This window comes from Balaenoptera borealis (genome assembly GCF_965194805.1).
Source record: "Balaenoptera borealis genome assembly, chromosome: 7".
NCBI lineage: Eukaryota > Metazoa > Chordata > Mammalia > Artiodactyla > Balaenopteridae > Balaenoptera > Balaenoptera borealis.
Window position 1 is genome coordinate 85,902,437 of NC_138864.1, and position 19,315 is coordinate 85,921,751.

Sequence of the window (19,315 nt, forward strand, 5' to 3'; positions counted from 1 at the left end):
CACTTCCATAGACATGTGGAAATCAGCTTGTTAGTTTCTACAAAAAAAAGCTTTCTGGGATTTTCATTTGGATTGTGTTACATTATGGATCATTTTGGTGAGAATCAACATTTTAAACTATATTGAGTCTTTTAGGGTACATCTTTTTAAAGCATATTTTGCTTATGTCACTCACTAGCTCAAAAGCCTTTACTGGTTCCACAATTACATAGATTAAAGCTTAAGATCTTTAGATGGCCTTATTCCCCAGAGTCTCTTTCCTCTTTTTTTTTTTTTTTTTTATTCAATGAATGTTGATCCAGGTTGCTTGTTCTTTCTCATACATAGTCTAAACTTTTCTCCCTCTTCTTCTCTCATGTTCTCCGTGCTGAATGTTCTTCACACCTGTTCTCCAAATCCCAAAGGCTCAAATACTACAGATATTTATGTTATAATGTAATAAATTACAAGTTAACAGTAAGAAGCCTTTAAAAATAAATTGCCACATTTAGAATGTATAAACAACAAGGTCCTATGGTATAGCACAGGGAACTAGATCCAATCTTCTGGGATAAACCATATGGAAAAGAATATTAAAAAAAAGAATGTCTATACGTGTAAAACTGAGTCACTTTGCTGTACAGCAGAGATTGGCACAACATTGTAAATCAACTATATGTCAAGTAAAAAACAAACGAACAAACAAAATAAATTGTCATGGGGCAGATCACTTAAAATTTATACAACTGTGATTGGAGCACCAAAAAAGCAAAGCAAAGCAAACCAACCAACCAAGAAACCAATCAACCAATCAACCAAACAAACAAACCAAACCCAAATAACAGTCATATTAAAATAGGACTTTACTTTTAAATAGAAAGATGATGGTAGCGTGAAGGAAGCGTTGAGGAAAAAAGAGCAAAAGACAAACTGAACATGAGAACCATGTAAGAAGCACTTTCAATCCAGGACATATTTGCAAACTGAGCCAAAAAGAACAGTGGAATAATGGTGCTTTGTATATAGTCATGTACTATATTTTCCTGCTACTACTTGGAGGTTCAAAACAGTCAGGCGATGGGTAAAAGAGTATGAACCAACTTCAAAGTTCTATTGACATCATTTCCTTGCTTACAAATCACATGTGAGTTAATTCAGATTTCAGAAATAATCTGAAGAATAGACTGAATTTCATTGTCCAGCTTAAGCTTTTATTTCCTCCATCAAAATTTCCCTGATCCCCTTGGCTAGAAATGACATTCCTACTTCTGAACACTAAAGTACTTTATACTTGTCTTATAGCTCTTATGTTTTCCACCCCATGCATACTTATCAAGATGCATGTCTTATTCTTTTACATGGTTGCAATCTTTTTCAGCTAATTTCTGATTTTATCTGTGTATGCTCTATAGCACTTCAAATGGCATCCTGCATATAACAGGTGTTTGAAAATATTTGATGAATGAATGAATGAGTGAGTGAATGATAAGCAAATGAAATATAGTAGAGAAATGAGAGGCAGATAGTAAATAAAAAAGAGACTAGATGAAAATCGTGCACCTTCCTACTTTTTGTTTTCTGTTTCAGTATTATTTTGGTAAAGGCATGAAAGAATCCAAAATTTAAGTTTTTAAGATTTCTTTGATATCTGTATATCATAATAAAAACCAGACTTTGATGATTTGATAATTTAAAATATTTCTATTTTGCATAAAGTGCAGCTGGACAAGAACCGTTAGATTCAGTGCATGTTCTTTTCATTTGTTTTTAAAGCTATTATTCATTTGTTTTATTGTATTAGCAAAAGAAACTGTTCATTTTTTATCTTTTGAGCTGTATTTCAAATACTTTCAAGTTGCTCACTTTATAGATTGGCCTTGTCAGAAAAAGAGAACTAGATAAAAGTTTTAATTCCATAGATTATTTAACCTTTAAGTTGCTGATTCAAGTGAATTGTACATTTTCTTTGACCTTTTTCTTTTGAGATATACTCATTTTCATTGACTAGTAAGAGTTCTTTACATAGTAGATGGAACATACAAAATTATTTTTATAGGTCAAAAACAGTTGAATATCCACAACTTCATATGATTCAAGTTAAATCATATATTTATGTTGGTTGCCAAGGTCTTCCCAGTTTGTTTGTCTTTTGTTCTTTTTACTGTGATGTATTTTTAAAGCATAGAACGAGTTTAAAATTTTTTTGTGGTTTAATTTAGAGATCCTTTGCTTTGTCCTCTATTGCTTTCTTGCAGCAAAAGTTCTTTCCATCCCAAGGGCAGATAAATATTTTTGTAGTTTCATATTTTTTAATTTAACTTTTAAAATCCATCTGGAATTTTGTTTGAATGTGTTGTTAAGGCCAGGATCTGTTTACTGAGTGAAGAAACAATTACCCTCAGTTTCCTGAGCTAACTCTATTGTTTAATTTCATGCCCCATTGCTAAAATCACAAAATTATTGTGTGTCCTAGCAATATATCATCTTTGACCTTGAGTCCTCATAAAATACATCATTCTGGTTCCTTGGTTTAGCTGATGTATTTCAAGGACCAGAGTAATCTAGAGACCTTCATTTTGAAAGTGTTAACTCTAAGGATGTAAGTAATAAGGTACACAATACTTGATTTACTTGATGGCTTCTTCTAACCATAAAATTCTATCACTCAGAAAATTTTACTCATTAACTCACATGGACAATATTGTTTTAAAAATGTTCTTTAAGTAGAAAGATTAAAAAAATCTTGATTGTATTCTCTTTTATACTTAAATTGGACTTTATACTTAGGTTGGGCTTAACTTTAGGAATGATATATATATATATTTATATACATATAATTTAAAATTTTCCTTTGCATTTAAGATACCAAGTGATGACATTACTTATGTATTAAGTAGTGGTATAGGCCTGTGTCAAAGTACTTTTTCCATCATAGATGTTTTAGACAGAAATTTCACTGATTTATTCTAAAATATTTAGAGCTTGTGTTAGTGTTCCTGTGGAATAAAACATGCAATGTTAAATGAATTCAGCTATTCTAAATTTCTGTTATTTGATCTAAATTGTATGTAATGGCTCTAATACCGCTGATAAGAAAAAAGTAAATTGCTTAAGTTTTGTAATTTAGTGTTAAGACATTTTGGTGATGCTTGTTAGGCTCTTTAAGTGGGTAAAGACCCTGGCTCCTCCCTTTTCTGTTTGGACACATCAAAACACCAGTAAAGAATTTTTTCTTTTTGAGATGCTGAAGAAATATGTGTATACACTACTATTCAAACTCTCTCTATCTGAACTCAACAACTTAATAGGTTCAGATAAATTTTTAGATAAATCCCTGTATCTAAATTGTTGCTATTTGCCATCTAAAACAGTGGGATGAAACTGATTCCGTAATAAGCTATCCAATTCAAAGACCAAATAAATTTGGATAGTGAGGTATATTTGTAATGCCTCATGCTAGGTTTCCTTTATAATGGATCACTCAAAGGGGGAAGATAAAATGGAAATACCCTTTTGGATTCAAAGAACAGGTGATCCCCACATTGTCTGAGAAGCTCTGCCTTTTAGTTTCCTAGCATTTCCTTAGGACATACTGTATTCTCAGACTTCAGTAGGTCTGGGTGGAATGGGGAACAGACTACAGTCACAACTAACTCAATAGGGACAGAGGTTTGCCCTCTTGAAATGGGCTTGTCAGAGCTGGAAGTTGGGATTTCCATGGCCACTAAGTGGCTTCAGTTGCCTGCAAGGAAAGGGTCAGGCCCAGAGATACTACAGGGGTGAAAACATTTTATTTTAGGAAAATAATTTTATTTGGGAGTATTTATTTTCTGAGCTATTTTGATGGAACCAGTTTGTTAAACTTAAAGACCTTTGAGGATCATCTCGTTTCACCCTCTCATTTTAGACATAAAGCATTTAGGAAGACTTCTCCAAGTTGACTCAGCTACATAGAGCAGAGTCAGAGCTAGAACCCAAGTCCCCTTTTTAGTTTTTAGCTAGTTTTTTAGCTATCGAATCAGTGATACCAATCTATTTTTTATTTTTCTGAAGTCACATTACAGAATTATGTATATATCCTGGAGAAAGTATGTACAGGAATATTGTATTGAAGGCAGGTGGTGAAGTGGTTGCTGGTGGCCACCTTATGGGAAGGATTGAGCAATGGTAGTATTTACTGTCAATCAAGTTGAGCTTTTAGATTAATGAGCTGACCACTTGCTGTGACCCGAAGTTGGGGAGTTTTAAAAATTCTTATTTGTTCTGAATGAGTCCTAGACCCTTATATACCTTAACTCCTTTTCTTCAGATAAATAGCAACACTTCTTTTCAAGTTCTTTTCTCTCTCAAGTTTTCTGTTGTTTTTGACTAATATTTAACCTTTAGAAAAGTGTTGGAAAACTTGTTTTTTGTTTTTTTTAAATCACAGACCAATAGAAAACACAACAAACAAATCTAAAACAAATTCATTTTATATCAGTTCAAAATGACTTATGGCAATATTGAATTTTTTCCCCTCTGGGTAAGGTAGGGAGGAAGCCAATAGTGTTCATCTCAACTACTTTTTATAGCAAGTTCAGGAAAACGTACAACTTTTATTTTTAAGCATTTATGCTAAAGTTATCTATAATTTATATATTGTGGCTGTTTCTAGAGAATAACAGAGATGAGGGAGCCTAAGAGAGAAGGAAGAGTGAAAGGTTGGGGAGGAAAAGAGATAATCAGGATGAGAAGAGTGATGGAGAAAGAGCTACTAAATGAGAAAATGGGATACTTCTGTCTAAGAGTGAAGGGAAAGAGAGAACAGACCAGAGAGCTACTTGAATAGGAGTGTGTGTGAAGGAAGCCATGGTGAGTGGACCTGGGGAGGGAGGGGAAGCATGTCCCAAGGGTAGAGAGAAGGAAAAGGAAAAGAGCAGGGGGCACATTTCTCTTCAAGGCCTCGTAGGGCTTCCTCCACTAACCTTCCCATTCCCCTGGATTGTCCCATCTTCCCTCCTGTGCCTCAGCCCTAGTCTTCAGCCAGCCAGTAGCCTAGCTCTTGATCCATTGTAGCTCCTACGTGTTGTTCACTGCTTATTATGAATCTGCCAAGTGGGAGGTGCAGTGAGGATTGAATGATACAAGTAAGACCTTGAAAAGCTCTTAGAGCAGAAGTTGCCACATAGTTATGTCCCCAAAAGTGGAAGCTTTAATAATAATTGTTATATTTCTGTAAATGTAAATCATGTTTGAAACATTTAAATTGAGTCCTTGATGTAAAACTTTAGAAATAGATACATTATATAGTCATTTTCTTAATGGTATGTTGAAGCTGAATTGAATGAAAATCTAGTTGGTCTAGATTAAGTCTAAATCCACCAAAAATTTTAATTATGTCTCATTTTCTCTTCCTATTTGTAGTGATTTAAAGGGAGTGATAGTCACTCTGAGTGATGATGGTCACTTGCAGTGTTCATACCTGGGGACAGACCCTTCTTTGTTCCAAGCTCCAAAAGTTGAATCTAGAGAACTAAACTATGATGAACTTGATATAGAATTGAAAGAACTTCAGAAAATCATCAAAGATGTTAACAAATCACAAGGTATTTCATTTGCAGCTTTTTATTATTTGATTTTAGTATTCATTATAAAATTTATATTATTTTGTATATGGATAATGTTTTGTACATATTAGTTGATTTTCTCCCCCCAGCCTTATTTAAAGTCATTTTTGTAAAAACAGCATTGCTCTTTAACATACTAGTCTTTGTGCTTAATTTTATAGCTTCTGAAAAATATGTCCTATTTAAGGTAATACTTTTGTTAGTGTGTTTCAGGGACAGTGCTGAGTTTTTTTCTTTAAACTCTAAGAAAGGAACATGTATTTCTTTGGATAGTGGTTTTAGACCTTTAGAATTACATTAAGGTTTAGAGTGATCATTTATTAACTTCTAATATCCCTGAAAAAATTTTAGTTGCTTCTTTTAAAAGAAATCAAAGCAGTACGTGAATTACTACTTTGTTACTAAAAATGTAGTCATTTGCAGCCTAGTGATATAATTTATGTTTGTAGTTAATTAGCCATCCAAATGGAGTGTAGCCTGTGGTATGCTGATTTCTAATGACTCAGAGGCTGATGATATTTTCAGTTCTTGAGTTTTGTATAACTCAATATTATCTTACTTTGGGATTCACAAGGGTATAATTTTACTGTAAATTAAAAGGAGAAACAAAACAGCAATCCTGCAGTTTGAGTTGGACATGTGAAAAGCATTACTTTAAGTTCGCTTCTCAGGGTCAGGTAAAAGTATTTTTTTAATGTGAAAAAATATGGACTATTTTCACATAAAAGAAATGTTAAAACAAGCAGGAATAATAAAAGAAGCAGAGCATCAAAAGCCAACCAAAACAACAGAGCCAGTCTTAATCCTGGTCCAATCACTTTCCTAGATTTATGTATTTTTGAGTCCATATTACCAAGAGACATTCAGAGGAATTTAGATAATATATTTTAAAAATATTAATATTAAAATAAAATTATTATGCTTTGGTTTTATACATTCTCTTAGAAAGTTTTGAAAGTAAGCAAGTGAAACTTAGGTCTTTTAAGTACCTCCAATTATTTAAAAACCCATTTGTTGTCAGGACCCTCATGTCAAATAGAAAATAGTTAAAACTGGATGTGTCATATTGCACATTTTTTTCCATTTTTGATACTAGTGTTTTGGGATTAATGGAATATGTCTCATTTTGTCATTTAAAAATGTAATTGGAGAAGAGTGGCATACATATGAAACATGAAATTTCCAGAGTTGGTTAAATAAATTTAATGTGGCTTTTCACTCCAAATTTTGTGTCTTGAGATTTTGGCCTTTCCATAAACAATGTGCTAACGATATTTTGATGAACACTTGATTATGTAAAACATTTCTCAGGTAAATCCCTTACAGCTAAAATTTATTTTTTGGTGGCCATAGTGATTCCCCTGGGTGAGAAGGGTTAGGCTGTTTTACTTGTCATTACCCTGATTATTCTGTGTATCTTGAAATAAGTGCTAATTAAGCTAGGGATGTACCTACAGACTTGAGTGCAAAGTTTATTATTTATATAACCTCAAAGTTAATATTTGAAGTTCTCTGCCCCTTCTTTGCCACCATCATTTGGTATTATTCCTAAAAAAGAAACCGAGACTCTTTTAAAAAAGAGAGACTTTTAACATATTTTATTTCTAGATATGGAAAAAATTTAGTATTCTCTACACTTATAAAATTGTGGTAATTTGTTCATTAAAATACCTGTAATTATATAAAAGCACCAAATCATTTCATTACAGAAGACTATGAGAAGTTAAAACTCTGAACTTTTTGATGACCTCATTATTCATTTAAATGCCACCTATTTTAGTACAGTGACTTTAACTTGCAAAAAGGAAGTTCACAGTCTTGTGGGTTATGTTCAGCACTTAAAAGCTTTTTTTATTTCTTCAAAGCAAGAATTGCAGCAAAATGTAAAGCCAATTTAAAGAGTATATTTTGTTGTACACATGGTATATATTATCTACTGTAATAAAAGTATTTTTGAAGCTGATTTTATGTGTGTAAGTTATATGAGGGATGTATGTTGTAAGCATGAAATTATAGTAATAATTTCTGTATGGCTTATGGATTTTGAAGCTTTTCATACTCAACTCATTAGTGAGAATCCTGCCTTGCATTTCTGTTACTAGTAGTCAACAACATCTATCAGTCGGCACTTTCAAAAACAGAGTTTCCTTATGATTTATTTAGACAGTTGATATGTTCTTTACTTGGGATGGATATGAAGGAAAGGGTGCAATACTGAGATAGACTCCCACACAGCATAGTTGTGTCTTCAGGAAGAGAAAGAGAGCAGTAAGACATGGGCGTATAAATGAAAGTCTTCATCCATTTGAAATATGTCTAGGATAACTAAGTTGCTTCTACCATTGCGTAGTAGAAACATTTGTACTTGGTAACCTTGTTGGAAGATGTGCTATTCAGGGTTATGTCTGGCTGCATATAACAGAATGCCTCAATAGGGTGCTTAAATAAGGCACAGGTTTATTTCTTTCTCATGGAAAAAAAGTCCAGTAATGGGCAGTCCAGGGTTGATTTGGCAGTTCCAAAGTCATCAGGGACTCTGATTCCTTCTCACCCAGGGTCTTCTGTTGGTCTAGGATGGCTTCTGGAACTCCTGCCCTCACATCTGCAGCTGAGTCAGCCCACTTAACGATCTTTCCTGGAAGCCACACCCTGAACAGCTTCCATTTACTTCTCACTGGCCACTCCAAGCTGCAAAAGAGCCTGGGAAATTTAGCATTTTTGTTGAGCACTTTGTTACTTAGGATAAAATTGGACTCTTTTTTAGTGAAGAAGAACTGAAGAATCTTTACTGGGTGGGCAACAAGCAGCCTTTTGTACTCTCACTAAGTTTTGGAAATTCTTATTCCAAACAGTGTAATATTGGTGGGAATGCCTGGTGGCAATTGTAGGCAGTTCTTTTCTCTTTGTGAGACAGCTGATTCATGTGACATCATCCAGGTGCTTTCTATATTTTCAGTCAGCCATCCTCAGTGTGGGGGGATGTTTCCTCTCAGGGTCACAGGGTGATTTTAGCAGTTCCAGGCATTATGTGCAAGTATGATTCACAGGGAAGAAGAGAGATATTTCTCCCAAGTCTCCCCATTTATTAGGGAGGACTAGCTTTCCCAGAAGCATGTACCAGCATGCCGACTCCCACCTTTCCTCACCTCACATCTGCCAGGATTAGGCTCCATGCTCACGACTAAAACAACAAAAGGTCAGGGGAATGAAATCATCATGATGGGATTTGACCAATTCAATAACTTTGAGATGAGGTGAATGCTTCAACAGAATTAGTGTTCTGCCACAAAGAAGGAGGAGGGAAGAATGGATGTTAGGGGGACAGCCAATAATCTGTCATATATATATGTATATATATACACATATGTATGTGCATATGTATTATTTATGTTTCTTGTTTATTTAGGATCTCTATAACTTGTTCATAATATCTCATTATGCACTATAAACATTTTTTAAATTGTGAAATTTTAAGTTGTAAAGAGAAAATGAATATGGTCAAAATAATTCAAACAGTACTGAAAGCATAAACCCCAGGTCTTAGTTCCACTAGATTATTTAAAGGTAACCTTTATTAAGAGTTTTTGTGTATTCTTTGAGAAAATTTTCCTGTTTATATAATTGTTTTTACACAAATATGTGTGTATTAGAGACATTGTACTACATCTTGCTTTTTTTTAATCAATAGCATATCTTGGAGTTCTTTTCATGTCAGTATATAACGATGGACAGCACTCTTATTTAGAGTTTTGGGTTTTGGACCATTGCACAGTGTTGATATACCATAATTTAGTTAACTATTTATTAATAGAAATATAATTTAGATTTAGGCTGTTTTTGTTTTTAATAATTACTAGCAACAGAGAAACTCCTTGGGCATGTCTATGAATATTGGGTAAATGTTTGGGAGTAGAATTGTTAAGTCACAGGGTATGTGAATTTTACATTTTTTTGGTGAATTTTACATTTTGATAATTATAGCCAGTTTACCTTCAAAAGGGTTGTACTCTTCTGGGCTTCTACCAGTAGCTAAGGATAGGGAATTGAAATTCCTGACACTGGTCAGTCAATGGGTCACATCTTAGCTAATATCTTTGGAAAAAGAGACAGTTTTTCTTTCTAGTAATGTAGAGGGGAAAGAATTAGCATAAAGCTTCTCATTCTGTAATGCCTCAGTTTTTTTTTTTTCAACTCGTGAGTATATTTTTGATATATGGTATAGATAAACCTTAAAACAACTATATACAGCAAGTTTTACTTTATGAGTAAATACTTTTTTTTCTCTTAAAATTACAGGTGTTTGGCCTATGACCGAGAGAGAAGATGACCTGAAAGTCTCTGCCATGGTTTCTCCTAACTTTGATTCAGTATCTGTAGGTGTATTTGCAGACTTTCAAAGGGTTTGTGATAGTGGCGGACTCTGATAAATTGGGATCAAAATGTATTGGTTTAAATTCTGGGCCTCTAAATAGAAACTTTAGGGAAGATAAGTTTTAGGCTTTGTTACTTCTAGAAAAAAACACTTCTAAGCTCTTTGTGTAATAAGAAGTTCCTTAGGCAGGATTTCTGTCTTAAAAAAGGGAGGGAAGGGAAATGGTCAAAGAGGTTCTCACCATTACTCTGAATCTACCTACTTTTTTTAAAAAAACTTTTTCAGTGCTGAGTATTGAGATAATCCTAATCCAGATGAATAATACTGACCCCACTAGATATTTGTTGAAGGTTCAATGAGATAATGTTTATGAAAGGCATAGGTCAGGGTTTGGTAATTTATAGTCTTTAATACATTACGGTGATTGTGGTGGGGAAGTAGTTTAAGAATAGAGTTGGGCCAGGAATTATTTATCCTCTCATTTCTATCTGTGTGACCCAGGGCAAGGTATTCAATTTTCTTAGTCTCAATGTATTCATCTGTAAAATGGGAATAGTAATAGAATCCACTTTGTTGAATTATGATAATTAACTAACAAATCATTATAATAATAAAATTACATTTTAATTCTTTTAAAACGATCATCACGATCATCACCACCACCACCACCACCACCACCACCACCACCACCTGCATTCTACTCGTCTTCTTCAGTGCCATATCCTTAGTGCCAGTCACATAATGGGTGTTCAGTATATATTCGCTCTATAAATGAATTAATAAAGCTGAGAAACAAGAAAGAGAGACTGTCCTTGGTTACATTACCCCATCTCTTTGTTTAGTCTTCTGTAAGCACTTGTTAGATTATGGTTGGGTTTCTCTCACTGTCTGCAGTTTGGGCAAAATATGTTAAGTTTATCTATATCTGTACCAAAGTTTATCAATTTAGGAAAGTGATTGAATTCACTGTTTTTTACTCTGTATGGAATTTATGTCATATAATTTTGCTTAGGAAATGACTTTGATATTTAGGTATCACAGCGTAATATAGTAAGTAGTTCCATAAGCTTTTCAAAGATTAATCTTAGTATAAACAGCCAACCCAAGTTGTGATAAAAATCACATTAACATTGCCATAGTATAGTAAGTTGGGTATACTTAAAAAAAGTAGGGCTATATATGAAAGAAACATTCACCCAGCTGAGTCACATAGTAGAGGTACTGTTTAAACATTGGATATTCAGCACACACCATTTCTCACTCTACCTGAAGGGTGCAGTCTGAGTGGAACATTTTTGCTTAGTAAGCTGACAAATGTACACACATTTTCTTGCCTTGGAAATGATTCTTTTTTTCCTTTGGGCAACTTATATAATTTTTTCTAGGTTCTCTTAAACATAGGCTATTTGGATTGAAATTCCCTTTCTGTTCTTTAGCAACTTTTGATCATTGTGAGAAAAGGCCTTATGTAATAGCACTGTATTGTAATATATATTTCCCTATCAGTAACCTGGAGTGCTTTTTCCTCTTAACTAGATGTCTCTTTTCAGCTTCATTTCCCCTTCTTACTATTTTTTTTCTTCTTAAGAGATTCTTGAGAGTATCATATTCATCCCATTGGAAAACATCAGTCCAACGACTTAGGTGGCTGTGATGCTATACTGTCTTTGTAGAGCTACTTCTCTCTGGCTGTAATTTCATGTTTCCGAAGGACTTTTGTCCCTGAAATATCTAGGTGTTTAGATATGGATTGAAAAGAGCAGGAAACAGGAGATGTTGGTTTCTCTTCCAGAACTGCCGACAGCTAAATGTAAAACATTTCCTGGATTTTAGGTAATACTAGAGCAAAAAGCCTGGCTTAATATTTTATTTTCAATCATTGTTATGAAAGCACACATCCAAAAAATAATATAATTAGTGTTAGAATGGGGGCTTTTACAGAAGAGATAAACATCGCTATCCTCTCTTCTTGATTGAGAAGTTGGATCAAAGTTCATATATAGTTTCCTATGGAATCATAAATAGAATATGAATCTCCCAACTCTTAATTATGCTGATGACCATTACATCATAGTGATCCCCGCTGATTAGAAGTGATTTAATTTTTCTTAGTAAAATAATTCCAAATAGGTTAACAAAGTACAATGGATTTATTCATTGTTGGACAGAGACTTCATGATCTTAATTGTTCCCTCAGGAATTCATGTGGGTATTATTAGAAAATATGTTATGCTTTGATCTTATTCTATTGTAGAGTGACCATATTTTCCTCTCAACCTACCACTCTAAAAAATAAGTTATAAATTCTAAGGAAATGTTTGCTCTATTATATTATATTCTGAATTCTTTAAGAGATAGGACCAGGTAACCAAGGCTGATGCTCAAGGAGTAAAAGAGTTTATGATATGCGCTAGTAAAAAAAATACACTCCTACTTTTGTTTTATTTTCTAGGTGTAAGGCCACTCAATCTTTATATCATTAGTTACATGTCTTAGATATCAATACATATTATTAATCAGAATAAAACATACCTTTGGCAAGCTAAAAATACAAGGACCTAAAAGAATGGCATACTGTTTATATAGAAAATATACAGAAGTCTTCTTTTATATAATATAAAGAATGAGTTAATAGAATTAGTTTCAGTTTTTAAGGAAATTTGGCAATAGAGTAGTTTGATAGTAAAATATGTGAACTTTTCTTCCCTTTTTGGAGTCGTGGGTTTTTTAATATTAGCTTGTGACTTTCCCAATGAAGCCATCCAAAAAGTCACACTGACTCTTTTAGTCTGCCATCAGAGTGATAAATCCGTTATAGTTTTTTTTGGTGGTGAGAAGTATGTATCACACCTACTGTGTTTACTCATTGATGTGCAGTATTGAAACTATTCTTTCTTTCCTTCTCTTCTCAATTCTGTGTTTACAGCAATCTACTGATGTTGAAGTGGGAGCTGACCTTGTCCCTTCAGTCACAGTGAAGGTATTGTACATAGTTCTAGACTGTAATGTGCAAACAATATCACACATTTCATCACATCTGTCACTTGTCAGCCTATAAGTAGCTTATGGAAATGTAAAAACACTTGGTGGGCAGAAGAACTAATAGACATTTACCAGAGAGAACATCAAAATGGCCAACAGACACATGAAAAGATGCTCAACATCACTGATCGTCAGGGACATGCGCATCAAAACCACATGAGATATCACCTCACACCTTAGAATGGCTGTCATCAAGAAGACAAGAGACAACAGGTGCTGGTGAGGATGTGGTGAAAAGGGAGCCCTTAAATATTGTTGGTGGGAATGTAAGTTGATCCAACCACTTTGGAGATCAATTGGAGGTTCCTCAAAAAATTTAAAAAAAATCTACTGTATGACCCAGCAACTCCACTTCTGGCTATAAACCAAAGGAAATGAAAATAGTATTTCCCACGAGAGATATACACTCTCATGTTTATCACAGTATTATTCACAAAATAGCCAAGATATGGAAATAACCCAAATGCCTATCGATGGATGAATGGATAAAAAAAGATATGGTACATATACACAATGGAATATTATTCAACTATGAGAAGGGAGGATATCCTTCCATTTGCAACAACATGGATGGCTCTTGAGCACATTATGCTAAGTAAGATAAGTCAGACAGAGAAAGACAAGTCCTGTATGATATCACTTATATGTGGGAATCTAAAAAAGTTAAGCCTGTAAAAAACAGAGGGTAAAATGGTGCTTACCAGGGGATTGGGGGTGGTTAAGAGTGATGATGTTTAAGGGCACAAACTTGTAATGAGTAGTAAATAAGCCATAGAGATCTAATGCACAGTATAATGAATATAGATAATAATATTGTACTATAATTATGTAATGTGATAAATATCACTGCCTTGGCAATCATATTGCAATATATAAATGTATCAAAGTAACATGCTGTACATGTTAAATGTACACAATGTTACACATTAAATTTATTCAATTAAACAAAAGATTTCTTGGTTAAAAAGTTAAGAAATAGAAAAACTCAAACACTTGACATTTGTAAGTTTTCCTCAGCCTTGAGTAGTAAATAGATAGCCTTTATTGTTTACTACAAATTTAAAACTAGTAATTGCATTTATAGCAATATGTATATAATAATTGTTAGGACTTATTCCTACCATTAATTAAATATGTAGTGTGATTAAGGGTCTTTTTTCTAGAAACAAAATTAGTATTTAAGTATACTAAAGGAATTGTGTCATCACATTCATAGTAGACCAAGCAGTTGATTGCAGTATCATACATATATTGGGGAATCATATGAATATTAATAACATCTTTCTTCTATGTATGATTATGTGTGTGTTTGAAAAGAATTTCCAGCCATCTATCTGCCATAGTATTAGCTTTAAATAGATGTATTTATAGCAAGAAAATATTAAATGAAGAAACCACAAAATAGAGTAGTGACAAATTGATAGTCCCCAAAAAATAGAGTATGAAGGATGTGGTTTTGGTTAAGATTTTTAGTCCTGCCATTGCAGAATTTTAGAACTAGGACTCAAATGTAGAACCCTCTTAAGGCATTTAGATTAAAGTGTGGTAATAAGTCAGCACATTATTAAGCTGAAAATATTTATCACTGCCCAGACTTTGGAGCCAGGGAAAGTTGTGGATCTTGGCGATTTGCTAAGTCGAAACTTGGACAGGGCTTTATATTTTCTTAGATTATGGGTTGCTGTCCTTGGAGGAGCTTGACAGGGCACCAGGCTTTACCAATTGTGTTCGCTTATACTGGACCCAGCGGGTGGCCCAAGTGTGGGGATCTTTGGTAGAAGTTGAAGGGAGCCCAACCTTATAACAGTTTCCTAAGCTAATTTTTTTGGATTCTTGCCACTGGTAACAAGGGTGGTCTTTTCCCAGTCTCCCTTCCCCCTGTCCAGTCAAAGGCTCTATCCCATTAATACTTCTGAGTCTGGAAAAGCATTAGTGGCAAGAAATCAAACATTTAAGAAAAAAAACCCAACAACCTTGTAGCGTTCCAGGAATGATCTATAGACTTTTGTGTAGGGAAATCTCTTTTATATCTATCTACTGATATTGTTCTGACACATAACATAATAATTCAGGAGCACACTGCAAATTGCAAAAAGAAATCTTGTACCTAAACCAGATAACTTTGCTCATGCTATTTTTTTCCCTCACAACTAGTTATTGCTATAAATAAATACACATTTCCCTCCCGTGCCATTCTTAGGCTTTCATGTGTAATAGCCACCTTAAAATGGTGGCATGACACTATTGGAAAATTCTCCTTCATTAGGAGAATAACATTTAACTATGTTTGAGAATGGCTAAGTCACAGCTCTCTTCCTTATTGCCATTATAAAAGAATGGGAAAGAATGCGACACACGAGTTGCACAAAATCAGCTGGACTTAAGCAGCAGACACCATGACTTCCTGATTCTGCCTGACAGTTCCTATACAAATTTCTGTTATAAATCTCTCCTTATAGCCTTTTATAACAACAGCAGCCAAGGTATATAACCATGGAAGTTTCCATCATAATAAATCCTGTTAATTGAGAAAATTTTTCCATCCGTTCCAAGTGAATGAAGATGTGGCTAGCTTGAGTGTGTGTGCGTGATGCGTGACCATCTATTGCAGGCAACTAAGGCAGAGTGGTTGTTAATACCTGGCCTTTGGAGCCATGTTTATATATCTAGGATAAAAATTTAGTATTATGTTTCCTGAAGATCATATTTTATTTTGTTAGAAATGGAAAATAGCATGGAAAATTCTGATATTAATTTTTGTATTTTCCCCTTAATCTATAATTATTTTTCTCTTAAAATATGAGGTTCATGGTCTAGCCAAGTCTTTAACTCTTTTTTTTGGCTCAAACACAACTCTTCTTTGTTACTGTAGTTATTTTTGTCACACATCTTCTTGATTCACTTTTTTTTTTTTTTTAGAGTATTAGTCATTTTATTTTTATTTATTTATTTATGGCTGTGTTGGGTCTTTATTTCTGTGCGAGGGCTTTCTCTAGCTGCGGCAAGCGGGGGCCACTCTTCATCGCGGTGCGCGAGCCTCTCACTATCGCGGCCTCTCTTGTTGCGGAGCACAGGCTCCAGACCCTCAGGCTCAGTAATTGTGGCTCACGGGCCCAGTTGCTCCGTGGCATGTGGGATCTTCCCAGACCAGGGCTCGAACCCGTGTCCCCTGCACAGGCAGGCAGATTCTCAACCACTGCGCCACCAGGGAAGCCCTCTTGATTCACTTTTGAAAGTGCCTTGTCCATTGCTGGGATTCGATAGATCTGTGTATGAGAGTTATCACCATTAATCTTGCATCTAAACTAAATGCAAGCACTTGTAACAATGTAAAATTGTACGATTGTTGTCTAAGTACATGTTGTTATGCCAGGCAGAGTCAGAATGTCTGCTGTCTTAAAAATGGCTTATTACTACCTTAAGGATTTTTCATTTTCATTTTTAAAAGTAACCTCTCACGAGATGTTCCTGGTCATAGTTTTCAGCTCTCTTGTACATATTGGCTGGATGGTCTTAGACGTGTTATTGAGCTTCTCTGGACCTCTAGTTTTAAACTGTAAAATGAGGGTACTTCTTCATTTGCAGAGTTATTTTGGGACTTAACCACAATTGATTAAGAGTGTGGGCTCTGGATTCTGACAGACAGAAGTTAAATTGTGCTTCTTCCACTTATAATCAGAGTAGCCTTAGTCAAATTATCTAGCTTCTCTGAGCCACATTTTTCTCTTATGTAAAATGGTATATTGTGATAGTACCTGTTTCACAATGTTGTAATGATTAAATGAGATAATACACATAAATAATTTATTAGCGTGGTTCCATGAATATAGAAAGCTGCTAATGGTTATCATTAATTTTATTTAAAAATATATGTGCAGATCAGCATATTATTGTTAACAGTAAAATATTGAAATTGTGTTCTGTTTATTTAGTGGAATAGCTATCAGAAGGAATGTTGTCTACAGCACATGTGTACTTTCTTCTTCCCATAATTACCATCAGTGTTTTATTAAAAAGGTATTATGATTTTTATAATGGTCAGATATCATTACGGAATCTTTCTTTGTGGTATGCAGATTTCCCCCCATATATTCCCAGGGCTTATAAAGTAAAAATTGAGGGTTCATTGTTCATTTGCTGTGTTTATTGTATTTATTTGCATCAGTAGTTGTCCTTTAAAATTTTTACTTTGCAAGTCAAAAATGTTATGCTTATTTTTAAGTTGTGCAGAATATCCACATCATTTAAATTAATACAAGACATTTACTGAATCTAATTATATGTGTATAATGTTTGTGGGCCAGATGTATATTCTTGTATATTGTTTATCTATAGTATGTATGTATATATATAATTAATGAATAGTTGATACATGCCTTTTACCTAAGAGAAAATTCAAAATGACTTTTCCTAAAAATTAAGTATGCCCTTGCATTTTGTCAATTAATAATGAAATGTATCTGTCTCATATACTAGAGTCTAGTAACTAGACTAAATTGCTGCATAGCAAAGGTGCCCTGTATAATAGAAGAGTGCTTCTCAACGCTGGTTGTAAATAGCTATCACCTGGGGAACTATTAAAGCAATACCAATACCCAGGTCTACTCCCAGAGATTGTGATTTAGTTGGTCTAGCAACTCTACCTGGCCAGTGACTGTGATAAATCTGGCTTACCATGTGGATAAACTCATCCAAAAAGACTGTTCAAAGAGGCTGGGACTTTTAGGAGACAAAATCCAAAGAGAGAATGTTCCCAGTGGAAGCCAGATATTTAAGCTTTTTCTTTGATGCCCCTAGCACTGTGGCCCAGTAAAGATCCTTGGGCCTGATGGATTCTATTGACGTTCCTCCTCAGGAGGACTGAGAGGAGTCCTGGCCTTCTCTACCCCTACCCACCCTATTTCTCAGTCAAACTATTACCCCAGAATTCATAGCTATTAACTCTGACTAGAATGGGAATTATCATTCCAAGCATCATCAACCAAGAGCACCAGTTTGGAAATACAGCCAGCTTAGAAATGCAGCAGTCATTATTGCCATTCTTTGATATTTTCTAGAATTAGTTATGTCAGGTATTTTTGTATTAAGCCGTGGAAGAAACTGTAGTGCTTTGATATGTATTTAAACTACTGATGGTAAATACCTACCTAGAAAGGAAATCTTTAGAGAGTAACTTGTGTAAAAGGTAATATACTGATACTAGATAAAATAAATAATTCATGATGCCACATCTATACATGTAAAGAAGAATGAACACATATAATATTTCATGATGTAATTATTCACCAGACATGAGGGCAGATTTTTTTGGTCTGCTTTTGATAGAACATATTTTAATAGCTTTATTGAGATATAATTCACATACCATACAATTTACTCTTTTAAAGTATACAATTCAATGATTTTTAGTATATTTGCAGAGTTGTAGAATGATGACCACAATTTAATTTTTGAACATTTTTGTCCCTCCAAGGGAAACCCCATATTCATTAGCTGTCACTTGCTGTTCTCTCCATTCCCCCACCCCCAATCCCACTACCATCCCAAAGCAACTACTAATCTATTTTCTGTCTCTGTAGATTTATAGATTTGCCCACTCTAGATATCTCATATAAATTGAATCATATAATATGTGGTCTTTTGTGACTGGCTTCTTTCGCTTAGCATAGTATAATGTACCCATGTTGTAGCATGTGTCAGTACTTCATTTCTTTTTATTATTATTAATATTATTAAATATTATTCTGAATAATATTTCATTGTAGAGATATACCATATTTTGTTTGTCCATTCATCAGTTGATGGACACTTGGGTTGTTTCTAGTTTTAGCTATTATGAATAGTACTGCTATGAACATGTGTACAAGTTTTTGGGTGGACATATGTTTCATTTCTCTTGGCATGGAATTGTGAGGTCAGATGGTAATTTTATGTTTAATTTTTAAAGAAACTGTCAAACTTTTTTCTTGAATGGCTATACCATTTTACATTTCCATCAGCAATTTATGCAGGTTCTAGTTTCTCTACATTCTTGCTAACACCTGTTTTTGTCTGTCCTTTTGATTATAGCATTTAAGTAGATGTGTAGTAGTATCTCATTGTGGTTTTACTTTGTATTTCATACAAAGATTTTGAGCATTTTTTCACGTGCTTATTGGCTATTTGTACATCTTCTTAGAGAAAAGTCTGTTCAACTCCCTTGCCCAGTTTCTAACTGGGTAGAACTTTTTAATCTACTACCTATGTTACAGGTTATGTTTTGTGACAGCTCATTTTTTTTTCTCAGATGGTATTTCCTAATTATTTGCAAATGATT

At 34.2% G+C, this 19,315-nt stretch overlaps 1 protein-coding gene across 12 annotated transcripts in view; it reads left to right on the forward strand.

The window, feature by feature from the left end:
• The window catches only part of BBS9 (Bardet-Biedl syndrome 9), a 480,217-nt gene that overhangs the window by 177,490 nt on the left and 283,412 nt on the right, over window positions 1-19,315 (forward strand). For all 12 annotated transcript variants that reach the window (XR_014246785.1, XR_014246786.1, XR_014246787.1 and 9 more), the window contains exons 13-15: window positions 5,383-5,564; window positions 9,882-9,958; window positions 12,884-12,937. Coding sequence is in view for 7 of the 12 variants with exons in the window: in XM_082399436.1 (XP_082255562.1) it covers window positions 5,383-5,564; window positions 9,882-9,958; window positions 12,884-12,937 (313 nt within the window). In the remaining 5 variants the exon portion in view is untranslated. The remainder of the gene's footprint in view (window positions 1-5,382; window positions 5,565-9,881; window positions 9,959-12,883; window positions 12,938-19,315) is intronic.